The 16,152-nt window shown below is 37.4% G+C and overlaps 1 protein-coding gene across 1 annotated transcript; it reads right to left on the bottom strand.

Moving 5' to 3' along the window:
• Positions 1-8,014: 8,014 nt before the first annotated feature.
• LOC131301542 (probable membrane-associated kinase regulator 6) lies at positions 8,015-9,247 on the bottom strand. Its single transcript, XM_058327900.1, has 2 exons — positions 8,442-9,247; positions 8,015-8,350 (listed from the first exon to the last, which is right to left on the bottom strand). The coding sequence occupies exons 1-2, from the start codon at positions 9,040-9,042 to the stop codon at positions 8,343-8,345; spliced, it is 609 nt and encodes a 202-aa protein (XP_058183883.1). The 5' UTR covers positions 9,043-9,247; the 3' UTR covers positions 8,015-8,342.
• Positions 9,248-16,152: the final 6,905 nt, after the last annotated feature.

The following is a 16,152-nucleotide window of genomic DNA, read 5'->3' on the forward strand; positions in this document are numbered from 1 at the left end:
CTGTTGAGGCAGAATCAGTATCAAAACTTTCTTTTTATAGGTTCTTTTTGACTTCATACTCAAAGTCACTACGCTTGAAATTAAGAAGGATTTAAACCTAATTGAGTCACTTTCTTTGGTTCTCATTTGCTCCCAAATCTGCATCATGTTTCCACGCATAAACAGAGTAAAATTAGGTTCATGTTCCACGGGAGCAAGATTGGTCCTCAATTTTTTTGAGCCCAAAGCAAACTTTAAAGACGTGCGCCAAAGTTCCGTTGTGCGCTGCACGCGACCGCCAAAGTTCCGTTGTGCGCTGCACGCGACCGCACCCCAAAACTTTACAAAACCCTCAAGAGTAAAACCGAAATACATATTTGGATTTTGTTCCCCCCCCCCCCCCCGGGTTGATGAAGGCAATTTCAAGTGTGAATGAGGAACAAGAAAGTTGGTGTACTACCAACTTTTCCAGCTAACCAAAGGGAAAGAAGAAAGGGAAAAGTTTGGTAAAGCATGTAAATTTCCCTTTCAGAGTCTGACTGACGCAATGAATTCTTTCCATTTGCAGGGACTATGAACCTTTGGAGTTTTGACATAAATTAACCAGGTTAAAGAGGGTGTTTCACTTTCTTTTTTAAAGTTTTTTTTTGAAAAAGAAAGTTTTTCAAGCTCAAAAATCATATGTTTACGTAAATAATTTTTCTACTGATATGGATCTTGTTTGATAGATCTCATCGAGATCTTTTAAATGGTGTTAAAAAATTAAAAAAATTAGTTTTTATTTTCATTATATTTGAGCTTAAAAAACCTTCTTTTTCTAAAATTTCTTTTTACTGCGCATCTCGGAACACGACTTAAGCCAATAGAATTTTAGGACCTTCTGACTGCTTATTCCATCTAATTCCGTGACTTCACTAGATTCTATCCGTAGACACTCCAATCTGGATCTCCCAATTGGTTTACTTTATTTTTGGTACGATTTTTGTTTCTCCAATGATGAAACAGATCAAAAACAACCCGGTAATGTCAAGTGGTTGAGCTTCGAGTGATACCCCTTTTTAACCCTAACCAAGCCTAACCAGAACCTTACTGGCGCGTGCAGGTTTCCATTCCGCGCGCGTTATTTTGTTTACCATCTGTCAGTCACCAGCTTTGACTGACACGCGTAGATCCACGACCCGCGCGCCCTGGTTAAAGTTATAGCCGACCTTATACTTTCAATTTCTAGAAGGTTTCCATTTATGGAGGGTTTCCATTAATGAAAATGGAGGGTGTTCGCCCTATAAATACCTCTCTCACTCTTTCTTCAAAATGGTTAGAAAAAAAGGGTTACAAGCATACAACCATCCAATACACAACCATCTTTCAAACCCAATCCTCAAGCTCAAGTTCAATCACTCTTTCAAACTCAAAACAAAGGTATAAACACATTTCTTTTTCCTGTTCTCATCCCTAAGGGGGGCTGGCAGGGCCAAAGCTGGTAATCAATACCAGTCATGACTTTAAGGCTAGCAGGTTACAAAAACCGTGTGAGCAGGGGACCTGCGCGCGTCGGTCGCTTGCTCGTGCGCGGATCTGTGCGGGGACATGGACCTTGTTCTTTTATGTTGTTTTCTTCATAAATCATTATCTGTGAGTATGTAAAACCAGTTTACTGCTTTCCTAAGTTAAAATAGCTAGCTAGCCTTTCAATACCTACTTCTGTTCTGTTGGAACACCAACTGGAGTTTATCTGGACATGTTCCAAAACCCCATTCATGTGAGGACAAGTACTGAAAATGGCCTGGATGGGCGCGTGCAAGTTAGCGATCCGCGCACGCAAGTGTGCTTGATCCGTTGGCTTTTCAGTGCGTTGCTTTTGCATGGGTGACTTGGTCTTAAGCTATTGTTTTGTCCCCACATCTTAAGCTATTGTTTGTCCCCAAACTGTTTATGGGGTGTTTTGTTCATTTTTTAGGCTTTTCAGCCTTTAAACTGTGTAGTGTAATTACTATAAACTACTTGATTTGGTCATGTGATTGCACTGGTTCTTCCATAGCCTAGAAGGGGGTAAAAACAGAGGCTGCGAGCAAAGCAAACTCACGCGCGCCAGTGTGGGATGCACGCGCAGGTTTGAATCACATGCAGTGATCCTCGTGAACTGGATCAATGCATGCAGATTCTTTCTTGTGCATGTCAATTCAAAATAGTTGGATTTGCTCTTCTGGACAGAACTTGGTTTTACCCTATTTACTGCTTTCGCATCCATGCTATCTATCACATCCTGCAGACGTGTTCTAGCTTTAATCCCCATTAAACTATTCCTCGCCCCTATATGGCTAAAAATTGATTAATGAGAGAGAATCGCAAACGTTTTTCAAATGTTCGAGTAGAAACCGATCTCCAAATTAGGTGAGAGGGGTGCCTTAAAACTCTTCCCCTATTGTAACTTGTCTCCCGAACCTCAGATATTAAGGTAATGATGGACCAGTCTATAAACCTTTTCAAATCTAACAAACATGACAAACGTTTCAAGTTCGGTTCCTTGGGTGTCGAACCTTCAAACCCAAGTGACAACCCTAAATCGAGCGTTTCGCCGCGTTTTCCAAAAAGGGGTGCACCTGCTTATCACGATCGATTTTCGGGACGAGTGCCCACACTATCATTTCATGGAATCTCGTAGCCACCACTTAATTCAGCTTATAATCAAGTTGAAAATGTATTTTACACGTTTATATTGTTGGAAAATTTCTAGATTTTATGAATGATAATTAGGACGTTCGGAGGGTCTCCCAAGACAACCGAAAGAGCTCCCGTTGGTTCGTTGAATCTGGACAAAGCTCTTCAAATTTTCAGCAATTTTGGCTGAATAATACCCAATGAATAGAGGTTAATGGTGGCATTTGTTCCTGCTATTCATTCTGGCAGTTTTGTATATTGATTCACCCCTAATCAAGGCTGTGAAATCAATACCTCGAATTCAATTCCAGGCTGTTACAAAAGGCGAGGTCGATTTTTCATTCTGCATCAAAAAATTCACCTACTCTGAGAACTCTGAAATTCGTTCTTTGTGTGAGAGAGAGACATGCAGTAGTTAGTTCGCCAAGGCGGTCGACGGTGGTATTCCGACGGCTTGTGGTTTAGCTGAGCCAACCCTGGGAGGAAGACGTCGACAGATCCTACAACACCCTCAGTAGGCGGTGAATCTTTCTCAAGGAGACTGTGGTATCACACAAGACTCGGTTCATCTTCTGTAAATCCATTTGTATTTCTGTTCTATGTAACTTGTTTCGTTTATATTTATTCTATATTTGCAATGTTATTAGTGAAATCGTTATTTGGAATTACGTTTTCGCCGAATTTTTCCAACATATATTGGCTTCTAAGTATATTTTTCAGGCTTCGAGTCAAGAAAGATAAACTCGTGAGCTCAATTGTCGGTCTAGGTCAAACCCGACAATGTAGGAGTTAAAGTTAATCCGCGCATTTATAACACTATAGACACAAGTACACATACAAAAGTTAGTTGAAACTAATCCTAAAAAGCAATGATAACAAAAGCGAAGACCTTTAAATAATGGTTATACGTATAGACCTTTCATGCATAACGATTTGGGATCGTATATTTTTCAAGTCTTGTAGCTTATCTAAAGGCACGTACGTTAGAGTTACGTTTCAGACAAAATCAATAATACATCTATAAAAGCTAGTTCTTCGTCAATTCACTTTCCTCATCAATAATTATGCAGTAAGTAATATTAAAGTTACTCTTTCTAATAAGTCATTTTGTGAAGCTTTTTTATAGGGAAGTCCTCAGCTCATAAGCAGACGAGGGTATCCTTCCAGTTTGGGTCCCGCTGGTGATATCCTCGTGGGATTTTGCCCGACATGCTTAATCGCATCTCTGTTGATAGTGGAGTTGCTCGTTACGTGAGAGAGATTTTGTGAAAGCAAATTAAAGAAAATTAATTAAGAAGAGAGATGGAGGTGGTCAGGTCCCATTCAAGTAGGTCAAAAGTGAAGCAACAAGTATCCTGAACTACTATTGAACTTTACTTTATGGAAGAAAAAAAAACAGTAATCTAAAAGCTAATTTCACCATCAACTCCTAAAAGTTGTAAAGGGACATTAAGACGTGGAATTTTACTAATAATGTCTGCATTCTTCACCACTAAGATATGTCTAGTTGAAGATGTCCAATCGAGTTAGCTTACGCGTACCACCTGTAGTTTTTTCTTAGAACCAATACACCGTTGGCTAACGGCAGATGAGGCTTGATTAAAGTTGGACTGGCCCTCAAGACTTGATCATAAAACCAAAGAGATTTCCAACATCATTAGAAGGAACAAATCTCTAAGTTTCAGGACTTGACTATCAGACCATTTGTTAGGGATTCACCACTGAGATATTTTAGAATTTTTACAAGAAATTAAATAAAGCCTGAATATGATATTGACTATCAACTAGCTAGTAATGAAGGCTGAAGAGGGGCCGGCTTCATATGGAACACTAATATATTAATGGGTTAAAGAATATTACCAATGGCAAACTCTTTTTTCATCTCAAAAAAAAAATGTTAGGTGTAAAATGGAAGTAGTAGATTATATTTTCCTTTCTTTTCCTCCACTTGACGTGTTAAGTTGTCCGTTGGAATCTATGTTTGTTCTAGTTTTAAATGATCTAGAGATTAGTCAGTATGTGTAAACTGGTCCAACGTACATGCCAAGCCATCAAAAAAATGGTCTGAAAGCTATTCTGGCCATGACAAATACTCAAATTATAGCACAACTTGGAGACGCACAAAAGCAAATCAATTGTCTGGACCAGCTTATTTCTCTTGGGATTATTACTTATTGGCCATCAAAATGTGTACAGTGGCATGAATTGGTGGCTTGGACTCACAGTTCCAGGTGAAATTGACGTAGGGCTTGGAGAATATATACTAGGACACTGAAGGCGATAATTTGTGCCCAATGGGCTGAAAAGTTACTCCTATAATGTAGGGTTGTAATTTGTAAACGAGCCGAATTGAACCCAATAATACTAGAATGTTCATATTTGTTTGTTAAGTTTTTACCGAACTCGAGCCAAACTTAATGAAAATTTGATGAGCCGAGCTTGCTTAGGTTTGATTCGAACTCGACACGAGCCATAGCAAGCCAATAATATCATATATATGCTCTTATACAGATCTAGAACTATAAATAAAATTTTTAATATGTACACAAATACATTCATACATACATAAAATGATAAAAACATCTATAAAAACAAGTTTTTAGCAATTGTAAACGTTTATACTAGTACAAGTTCTAGAATTTTCATCATATACATATACCGGAGTATAAAATTCTCATGATATACATATACTCCAGGTTTGCGAGCCAAATATTCGAGCTGAATACTGCAAGGTTCATATTCTGCTCATTTGTGAAACAAACTTAAAATTGAGGGTCAGGTTTAATTCATTTAGTAGATGAATCGAACTCGAACGAGCTTTTGCCGAATCGAGCTTCGAACAATTCACGAACGACTTAGTTCATCTATAGCCTTGCAATATTACGTAGGACTGGCGGATCATGGCCCACCTGAAATTTGGGCCATACTAAACTAGATGTGGCAATCCCAACCCATATTCGACCCAACCTGTTTCAACCCGCCTACTATTGACCTGTATTCGACCCACGATCCGTTTCAACCTGCTTAAACCCGCCTATTTGCCACCTCTATACTAAACCCATCTCGTACCCGTATCTAGTAGAAGTGATGCCATGTTTGGGACCTCACTTGATCTTTGCTTGTAGATGCATGGGAATGTGAAACAGTGTCAAAACTATCTGGACTGGATTGCATATTCTGCATACAGCATGCAGATCCCACACATCAAAGTGAATCTCAACCATTGATTGCTGTTTTCGGGGTACTTTCGGGGTAAATTTTATTTGTACGTAGCATTCCCTTTCTGCATATTCTGCATTGTTGTAAATAGGTTAATTCCTAATTAACATTCGGATCTGTGCCACAATGTCGCTGATTTTATTGGGCCTTAGGTGATGGACTAACTGATCCGACGTTTAATCCATCACTTATACACGACCTTTGGAATGACTTCCATTGACAAATGTGTTACGGGTGAGAGGCGGAGGAGTGAGAAGCATAATATTTAACTAGTGATTGATTCAATTTTCTTTATTAAGTTTGACATTGATCGTAACGTGCATACGAGGGAATCATAAACTGAAACGAAGGCAATGGGGTGACACCTCTTTTTGGCAGACAGTGACTAGCGAACCGAGCAACAGTAGCATGTTCCCAAGTCATGGCCCCTATTGATAAAAAGCAGCAATATAAAAACAAAGTTATGTTTTATTCTGATAAGAGTGCATTTAGTTTCTTCTCTCTATGTTTTATTCTGATGAAAAAGAAGTGCAAAATGTAACAAAGACAACAGAAAAGAAGTCGATAAAAACTTTCCATGCTATCTCGGATTCGAAACTTTTCAAGTGCTATCAAGTATCAAATGCTTTGGGGTCATCCATACAGAGTTTTGCTCTGACTTTAAATGAGACTCCTATTAGTGGACGATGGGATTAATTCTCCGGGATTAATTAAAATACACGTAAAATGGCCCGGACACCTAATTATAAATAAAAAAGAAGTAGATGGAAACAGGAAACCAATTGTTATCAACCTTTTTGAATTTTCTCCCAACACTTTCTTGTCTTGTCTCCTCTCTCCTACATGTTCACATGTGACCTCAACTTGGCACTTCCTCGACCATTGTGGGTATGATGGATACGTGCATGTACTTGTGTTAACTTTATAATAGTTGGATTAAAGCATATATTGAATTGGCACGGCTTTTGGCGAACAAAAATGAGAAATTTCTTAAAGCATAGAGAAATTGGTACGTGGGAATTAAAATTCATTCTGGCTATTTTCAAATAGAAAGCATTTATGGGTGTACGTATCTACAACAATATATGGGGTGCGATTAGGATGGATCTTTTAGGATTAATCACGAAAACTACAGCACCCATTGGCATTCTTAACGTACTTTGACGTACTGAACCAAGATTTTGGACATGTTTTGACATGCAGCACCCATAGGGCCATCACGGCCAACACTGATCGTTTTCCAGCACCATTATTAACATTAATAATGGCAATCTTTGAAATAATTTCGTATGGAACAAGTCATAGCAGCCCAAGGAGGTTGCCGGCCATCAACTTGCGCAATTGCAGCAAAATCTTGTTGTCGCCATCTGATAATTTTTAGCAACATCTACAAGGTCTTGTATGGCCAGAAAACTAAGCAAAATGAAAAGGGGCAAAACTGCAAGGATAAGGATATTCCCATGACGTGATTGATCACGTGAAACCCTCGTGGTGGACCCAGCAATCACCAATTTACTTTAACCTTTATTAATCATACCATGAGCCCAATCTTATAGTAGCATGTTCAGCAACACATAGCCATTTTAACTAATCAACAGTGAGAATTTTACTTTAGCTAGACAACATTCCTGTCAAAACTCCACCGAACTCTCTATCTTACCCATTACTTCTTAAAATGCGTATTTTTTTATTCTTGGCCTTGAGAGAGATGATAAAAAACTGGTTCGCTTGTGAACAATGTTTCGGTAGAAGAAGCAAAGCATTGTAGCTTGAAGAACTCTACCGAAGGGTTAAAAGAGGTTGATTAGCTAAAATACCTAAACCTCAATAGCTATTTGCTGCACATGCTCATACTGTGATCCTTGATCACCATTGTTAACAGGTTGCTATAAGTGAAAAATGTTGTGTCACAGAGCTGTTACTGAGTCGGGAGTGCCATTCCTTGCACTTGGCAAGGGTTCAAATTCCACAAGTCCCATCCTCTTTCCCGAGATTAGTAGTAGAATAGAATTCGTTTTGTAAAAGAAGTTCGAAGAAACTGCTTATCATATCTGCTACAAGCATATCTTCTGAGACTCTAAACCACCGCAATTAACCAGATTACAATTCTCATGTTCCTATATTAAGCTTAAGATTCTATCTGCTTGGATATATAACAGACGGGAATGAAGTAATTTTCATTTCACTGCACGAAAATTTTACAAAATGGGAGATTCCAAACAGTTTCAAAAAAATATATGGAAAAGAGAAATATTTCTCCTTAAAACAATAGCCGTCTTCTCCCTCTTCCCAGATGCAAGAAATTCAGTGTCTTGCCATGTATACAGCTTCCATTTCCCATGAAAGGCAACCATTCATTATTATCTAGAGGAAGAGAAGCAAGAACAAAGAACAATACCGCCTAATTACCATCTTGAGACTTCTCATTTCTTCTCTTTGCATAATTTGGACCTCTTTTCCTTCGTTTCTCCTCACAATAGCCTCATTTATTGACCTGAAAATATCAAAGATTTTAATACACTGTCACAACATGACAAGTCCCACATGTATTGATGATAGAAGAAACACGGAGGAATTTGGCATACCAATTGATCTTTTGCAGTGGAGGACTGCTTCATATATTGAGCTATCAGAATCACAAGATCGGCGCCAATTACCAACAGAGTAAGCCACAGTTGTATCAACAGCTTCATTTCTGGAGCAAGATCTTCGGCCCCGTAATTTCTCACACACTGGCCTAATAAAATCCAAGTATTTCTGAAATATTTGCTTTGACGAACTACGACACCTACTCAATGATAAACAACGAATTTTGCTAGCTGATTGCATAGTTTTCTGGGCATGTGAAGAAATTGGTGTGGTCGGAGTAGAATATGATGCATTACATGCTTCCATTTTCAACGGGTTGACAAAAAAGGGCACGAGGAAGCCATTGGAGATGAGCTCATCGGCATGAACGAGAGATACAGGAGACTTTGATATAGGAAAATCAAAGTTCAAGTCTTGAGAACGTGTGAAAAATCGCTTTGAGGCTGGTGATTGTAAGTCCATCTCGATGAAGTAAGCTTCATCGGATGCATCGAGGGAGAATCTATGCGAGTCGTCAAGGGTTTCAAAAGAAGGCTTTAGGTTTACTAACCAACTGTATGAGAAACTTTCAATGGAGAGAGGTTGGGAAGTCTCCATGGGAGGGTATGGAAAGAATGATAAGGTGGGAACGATTATGTGTTGTTCAAGTTATGCAAGGTTGGTTTAGCAGAGTTCTACCTATGGGACACATATGTCTAGCTTACACGTATATATAGACCTTGCCATCCAATCCATAACAATGGCATTTGTGGTTGTCTTGACTAAAGACAACTATAAAGGAGGAAAGAAACAAAATTGTGAGCCCCACCTGTTAAGTAGCCAATTGTCCCAAAAGCTTAAGCTATTAGGAAATGGGCTTAACAATGTATATCAAGCTATTCAACATCCTCCGTCATGCGCAACCCTGTCTCCGTCTTGCATGTGGAGATGCAAAATTTCAAAGATAGAGCGAAACAAAAATGAACTCAACAATGTATATCAAGCTATTCAGCTCCACTATCCATAGGGCCTGTCTCTTAGATCGGATATGAGTAATGGAATTGACTATATATCCAAGGTACCACAAAACTGGTATTTAAGTTAAAATTTTAATAGCAGAATTAAATGTACATTGGATATGTAATTTAACAAAATGAGATATATAAAAAAAAACCATGTGCATAGTCCCATCACAGTTAGTCTGATGGGATTATATATCCAATGTGATAATATATCTCCTCACGATTAGTCCCATCAAACAAACGGGCCTAAAATGTACTAATGCTTCTTTAGTTAACACTTGACCAGGGCCACCTGTTCTCATATCCTATGAGCTTCAAAAGAAGGTGGTGCCCCATTATAACAGAGAAGAAACAATTACAAGCTTAGGGAGTACGGGAAACAAGTTCATGCACAATTGGAAGTGGAAGAGACTAATCAGAAAATTTGGACTACAGAGACTTCATCAAGATCTATTGAACCCTTCAGCCTTCAACATTATGAAGCTTAAATTCTAAAGACTGTTTCACAGAGCTCAACCAAGATGGTAGAATACTTTATCATAACGCAGGTTAGCGTGCCAGTATTGCCCTAGTATGTTCTGTAATGATTTCAAGAGGGGAGATAAACCATTTATCATAATGCAGTTTAGTGTGCCAGTATTGCCCTACTTATGTTCTGTAATGATTTCAAGAGGGGAGATAAATCATTGGATATATATATCCATATATAATGTGTTCAATAGATCTTGATGAAGTCTCTGGAGTCCTAAGTTCGAGGAGAGAAAAATATCAAGAAGTTCTGTAGGTAAGGAAATCTCAGGCTTTCACATCCACTAACGGTCTGAGTGGTGGTGATCAGTTCGGCTCTTTTCAGGTTAAAACTGAGTTTTATTTGTAAACAAAACAAATATAGTAAAAAAATAAACCAAAGAGAAGCAGACAATGGTCCCAAGGATTGTCACCTTGTCGGGAAGAGATGGGGTCAGCAACTGATCTATGAACAAGAACCAGAAAGAGAGAAGGGGACTTCAAAACCAGTTGGGCCCCATGATATTATCCTCTAAGACAAAGGCACTTGCTAAAGTGTCCAAACCTATCAAACTCTGAAGAGAATGTCTTTCTTTTTAAGAATGCAAAGCTTAATAAAAGCAGAGAAACCCAATAATTAACTCATTATTCCAACAGAAAAAAAACGCAATTATCAAAACTTTTTTCCCACGGGGAAATGAATAGCTCTACTCTTTTCCTGTTTTTGTTACCAGCAGGTGAAATAGGATTTAAAGAGAGCAACCTATGTAGAGAACTCGTAGTAGTAGGTTACTCTTCCAAAGTTCAGAAGATTGACAATAGGATTTTGACTTGTCCCCTGTGTGCATCACCGTCAATTCCAAGGTTGAAAATGGAATTTTTGGAATCGAGAACATTGTGTATGCTAAAGTTTACAGATTCTCAATACTTCGTCAAGAAAATGGACCTCAAGAGGTTCACTACATCCATTTCCAGATAAACCGACTCTTTTTAGACTAAATCTTTTAATCGTCAGTGGTCTTATTAGTAGGTCATAATATTGAGATTGAACAAGAGGCAGCGGATAGACAGTAGATTCCGATAAACTTTACCTCCACATAAAATGCATACAAGTTTCAAGTTCCATGCTATGGTACATATTATTCTAAACAAATCGTGTATCCATAAAGGACACTCGGACATGCCTGACATGTTAATACGACACTTGTTTAGCAATTCAAGTTTATCATCACTATGCATAAAACTGCAATAGTCTGGATGAGATAATCTTTGAGAATTTCAACCAATAGATTTGAATATTATAGTGTGTCCAGGTCGTGTCTTGGGAATGCACATTAGAACAATCAATTATCCATCCTATAAACCAAACTCTAAGTGTACACAGCAGGATGGAAAATAACCGGTAAATAAGTATGAATATCTAACAAGGACACCATAACATAAGAGCTAGGAATGCAAAAGCTTTCCAGAGGCTATGCAAAAGCATGGATGCCAACAGGTTTCTCGACTGTTAAAAAACAGCACCCATTACCAGTTCACTGCCCACATGAAATCATTCAGCATCTAGGAATGTGTCAAGGCAAAAGCTACTGAACTCACAAGGATTGAACATCATACAGGGGCAAAAGCTACTGAACTCACAAGAATTGAACATCATACAGGCATGTATCTAGTCAAAGAAGGGAGAAGAAACACACCGAAGATGATCAGACACCACTGTAGGATATAGGGCTATAGAAAATTGATCTCATGTGGCATTCATTCCTCAACACTGGAGACCTACAAGAGAAGAGAGAAGAATGGATGATCAGCAAGAACATCTTCCATGTCTGTCAAAAAGGCTGTATAAAACTTGTCCTACGTATGTCAAGGATTCTTTTCTGAAACCTGCAGTTTGAGCCAAGAATGGAATTATTGAGGATCCTATAAAGCAGAAAGAGGCAATCCAAGCATTACCCACAATACATAGAGTTCACGTTTGCTATTCTTTGTATTCGATAGTATGCATTCATTTGTATATTAAACTCCAAGAAAACCATAATCGTTCACCATTTGCACCATTTCATCAATCATTGGTTGCTACTAACACATCCAGGTGTGGTCAATCAGCTAAGAAGCATGGACACGACGCGACACAGACATGGAGGCAAATCATTTCTCAAATCCACAAATTAGGACAAGAACACGGACATGTTAGGGACACGTAAAAATGTCAAATATACAACTTGTCCGACTAAAGTATTATAATAAAACTCAGACGAGTACTTACGCATGTAGGACTGGTAGACATGTCTGTACTTCTTAAAATGCCATTAGCCATCATTTGTTACAACCAAATACCAGAATCCTGGTGTCAAACCATTTAACCTCTCCCTCTCCAAGAAACTTTTTGGCAAATTTTTCAAAAAAATAACTGGTTTCACCTTAGTTGAATCTGCTTCAATAGTACCATTACATTGCCAATGCTTGACACCACCATTACAATGACCTCTTCTCTCACTAATCTAAAACCACACTATACACATCGGCTCCATAGTCCACCAGCACAGTAAACAATTTTACACACGATCCTTCCAATATGCTATGATACACCAAAAGATTAACTACCCTATTTTCTCCTATTCACCCTTGGTTGTACGATGTTAGATTTGAAAATTTGATTAATGGTGAGAAAAACTGTTCAAACTTGAAATCACAACTATATCATGCTTGATGAATGAAATTTGAGCTTAAAGCTAAGCATGCGGCAAAATTTTGTCTACAGTCATTGGCAACTTCAAAAGAAATCACATGTGTCAGCCATCCTTCAGACCAATAGCATTGTTTTGTATAATCCAACAAGTGAAATGTCATCCCAATTCATTGGAATCGGGAATCTTTCTTTGAGATATTCCACTTTCTGGACATTACGGATGTTAAAACCACCAGTATTCAACAAAATTAACACTATCAAAAAGTATGCATTGGTCATGACTGACTCATGAGAACATTAAATAATTCCCACCAATGGAATAAAACGCGCTGTCCAATATAAAAAAACAAAAAATACCCGTCGAAGACTAGAAACCCAATCCGCATTACCACTATCTAAATATTCGCATTCAGGGTTCACCAGTATTAAATAATAAAGTACTTCCATGCATAATTTTTTAAATCTCTTGACACCGAATTAAAGATCCCATTAGGGAATTTATGTTCCACATGAAATTCCTTTTTCGCTATCAAATACTCAAAAGCAACGTAATAAAGGAACGGAAAACAATAACAGGTGAACACAAGAATATACGTGGAAAACCCCTTAAAAAGGGTAAAAACCACAGGAGGAAATCGAACCACTAAAAGTAATCTTTGTGCAGTTACAAACGATCTTAATTAAACAATTGTGAATCCTCACCAAACTGACCAAAGATCGATTTGTCGAATCCACGTACACCGCACCAAGTGGCTGATTGCCGCACGCCTTGAATTCACAAGTCCTCCGATATACTTCCAGAATCCACCGGAAGAATGTTTCAAGTAGTTGGAACAATGGTTGAAAAGAACACTTGGAGTTTATGTAGAAAGGTTTATGATCACCGAATCATGTGTAACTCCAAGAGGTAAGAACCAGTCACCATTAGACATTACTCGGTATTGGAGACAAAGGTAAACAGCTCTGATATCTTCGGTAATCTTGAAAAGCCAACAAAACCGTATATAAATAGACTGCTGAAGAAAACGGAAGGTTGCTCGAGCACTGAATATAACTGTCTTTGACTCTTTGAGTTGCTCAAGCATTGTGACTGGAAAACACTTCCATATAACCACCCACGTGATTTCTTCGTTTCCTGCACGAAATCCTCTTGCAAAATGGATTCCTTCCATGCTACTTTCCTTTGACAACCTCTCTCTTTCAATTACAAAATACAATTGATAGCCTTTCCTAAAACAAATGCTCTAAAACAATAAGTTACAACATAATTAATGGGATACAACTCAAAAGAGATTTTGTCATGGGATTTGCCAAAATATGGACTTTACACTACATCCTCACTCCTCAAGCTCAAGAACTATATGCATCTACATTCTTGATCTTATACTTCCAAGAGGAAAGAGGTTAACTAATCCGTAAAGGCATATTCTCTTTATTGTCAATAGACGACCTAATTCTTATTCCAATTTCAGTTTACAGAGTTTAACAACTCCTCTGCTCCTACTCCTACCTCCAATTACATACCCAAGGGACAGAATGCAAAGGAGATTCACATGCCAACTTTACATCATGCTCTTGTGCGTACGGAGAGAGAGAGAGAGAGAGAGAGAGAGAGAGAGAGAGAGAGAGAGATTACACCTCTACATGCCATTGTGGCGACAATGTATGGGCTGAGATCCGGAGACGACGGTTAGCTCCGAGTGCGCCCGGGCGCAAGGTGTTCTCAATTGTCTCGGGCGCAATTAGTGTGCGTCCCGGGCGCATCCGGTGTTCTACACACATATGTAATGCGCCTCCCGAATAAAAAACTAAGACATAAAAATTATACTATAAGTACTCTTTTTCTTTCGATTAAGGCTTTTTTTTAAATTAAATTTTTTACACGGCCGGGTGTAAACATTTGTTTCCACCAAATCAATTATGTTGAGCCACGTCGCCATGTTTATTAATTGGGACCATTGTTTTGCAACATAGCGCAATGTAATTGATTTGGAGGAAACAAATATTTACACCGGCGATATAAAGAATTTATTCTCTTTTTTTACTAAGTTTTCTTTGATAAAGTTTTTAACTAGCATGTTAATAAAATACTAACATCACCCTCAAAATTACTACTACTGCCGCCCAAAGTTAACTAATGTCATAAAAAATTATTAACGCATGTTACTTTTTTCCATGTATAAACGTATATTGAATTTGTAATCGTACCTATAAATATATAGTTGAATTGACGGGACGACGGGTTGTGTTTCACTCTTCTTAAGTGGCCCAAAACATAAAGGAAATTAGTACGTGTAAAAGAATGACAGTTTTTAAGCTCAAATACATACTTTAATTTTAAATTGGTAGATAAATGCCGTACTCGTACAATAATGTGTGTAAGCAACATGAGTTTGGGGTGTCGCGAATCAGAAAATTCAAATCGATTGTATTGGTGAGATAGCAATTACCTCAACTTAACTTTTTCACCAGAATTGTTGCAGACTGAGCAAGCAAGTTTTATTCTCCATGAAATTTTAGCTTATTACTACATAAATATACACTAATTAATGGCGTTCATTACTACCACAAAACTAATACAGTACTACTTAGCATTTTAACAAGGTAAAGTTATAATAAGCCTACAACCAATAAGAGTGATCGAGTTGGTTGGTAGATTAAAGAGGGTTGGAACCACTTGGTGAATGATGCAAACTCCATAGGTTAAATCTAACAAGTGTGGATTGCAACTTCTTAATTCAACACCTTGAATTTTAAATTAAATAATAGAAGATTGAATTAAACACTTATAATTATTTAATTTTTTATTGGCTACAATTATGAAAAAATATTTTAAAATTAATGAATAACTCAGGCCATTAGGGTATCCACAATGTTAGAATCAAAAATTGATAATCAAAAGTTGTCACATTAAGTTTTGATTATTCATTTAAGTGATTGCTAAGGTTAGCAATGTAGATGTCTACAATAACATAATCAAAATTTGATAACCAAAACTTGTCATGTCATCTTTTCAAACTACAAAAAACTAAAAACTGTGAACAATAGAAAATAGTTTTTCTAAAAATAGTTTTGAAACTAATAAAAGCTAGTATTTACTTAGAAATAGAAAATAGTTTTTTAAACTATTTTTTTTGGAAAAAACTATTTTAAAAAACTATTTTCTAAAAAAAATTAGTTAAATATTTTTTTTTTTCGAAAATATTGTTCGGAAAGGAGAGAGAGGAAAAGGGAAGAGTTGAAGAGAGATAGAACATTTTTGTATAATACTTGATGTATTCGATTGAGAATACGTAAAATCTATTAAATTTGGTTATTATCAAAAGGGTTCTAGTTTTAGTTATCTAAAATCTAAAATTTAATTATTTTTAAAAAAATTATTAAATTTAATTATAATATTATGAACCATTATTTACACCAATTTTATTATCTATAAAAATATTTTACTTTTAATTATAGAATTGCGGATCCTCTTAATGTGACAGTTGGGGGGTAGTACCACAGTCT

Source organism: Rhododendron vialii, chromosome 9a, assembly GCF_030253575.1.
Source record: "Rhododendron vialii isolate Sample 1 chromosome 9a, ASM3025357v1".
NCBI classification, from domain to species: Eukaryota; Viridiplantae; Streptophyta; class Magnoliopsida; order Ericales; family Ericaceae; genus Rhododendron; species Rhododendron vialii.

Excerpts from the sequence above, each read along its gene's own strand:
- LOC131301542 (XM_058327900.1), bottom strand. The coding sequence starts at position 9,042 with ATGGAGACTTCCCAACCTCTCTCCATTGAAAGTTTCTCATACAGTTGG.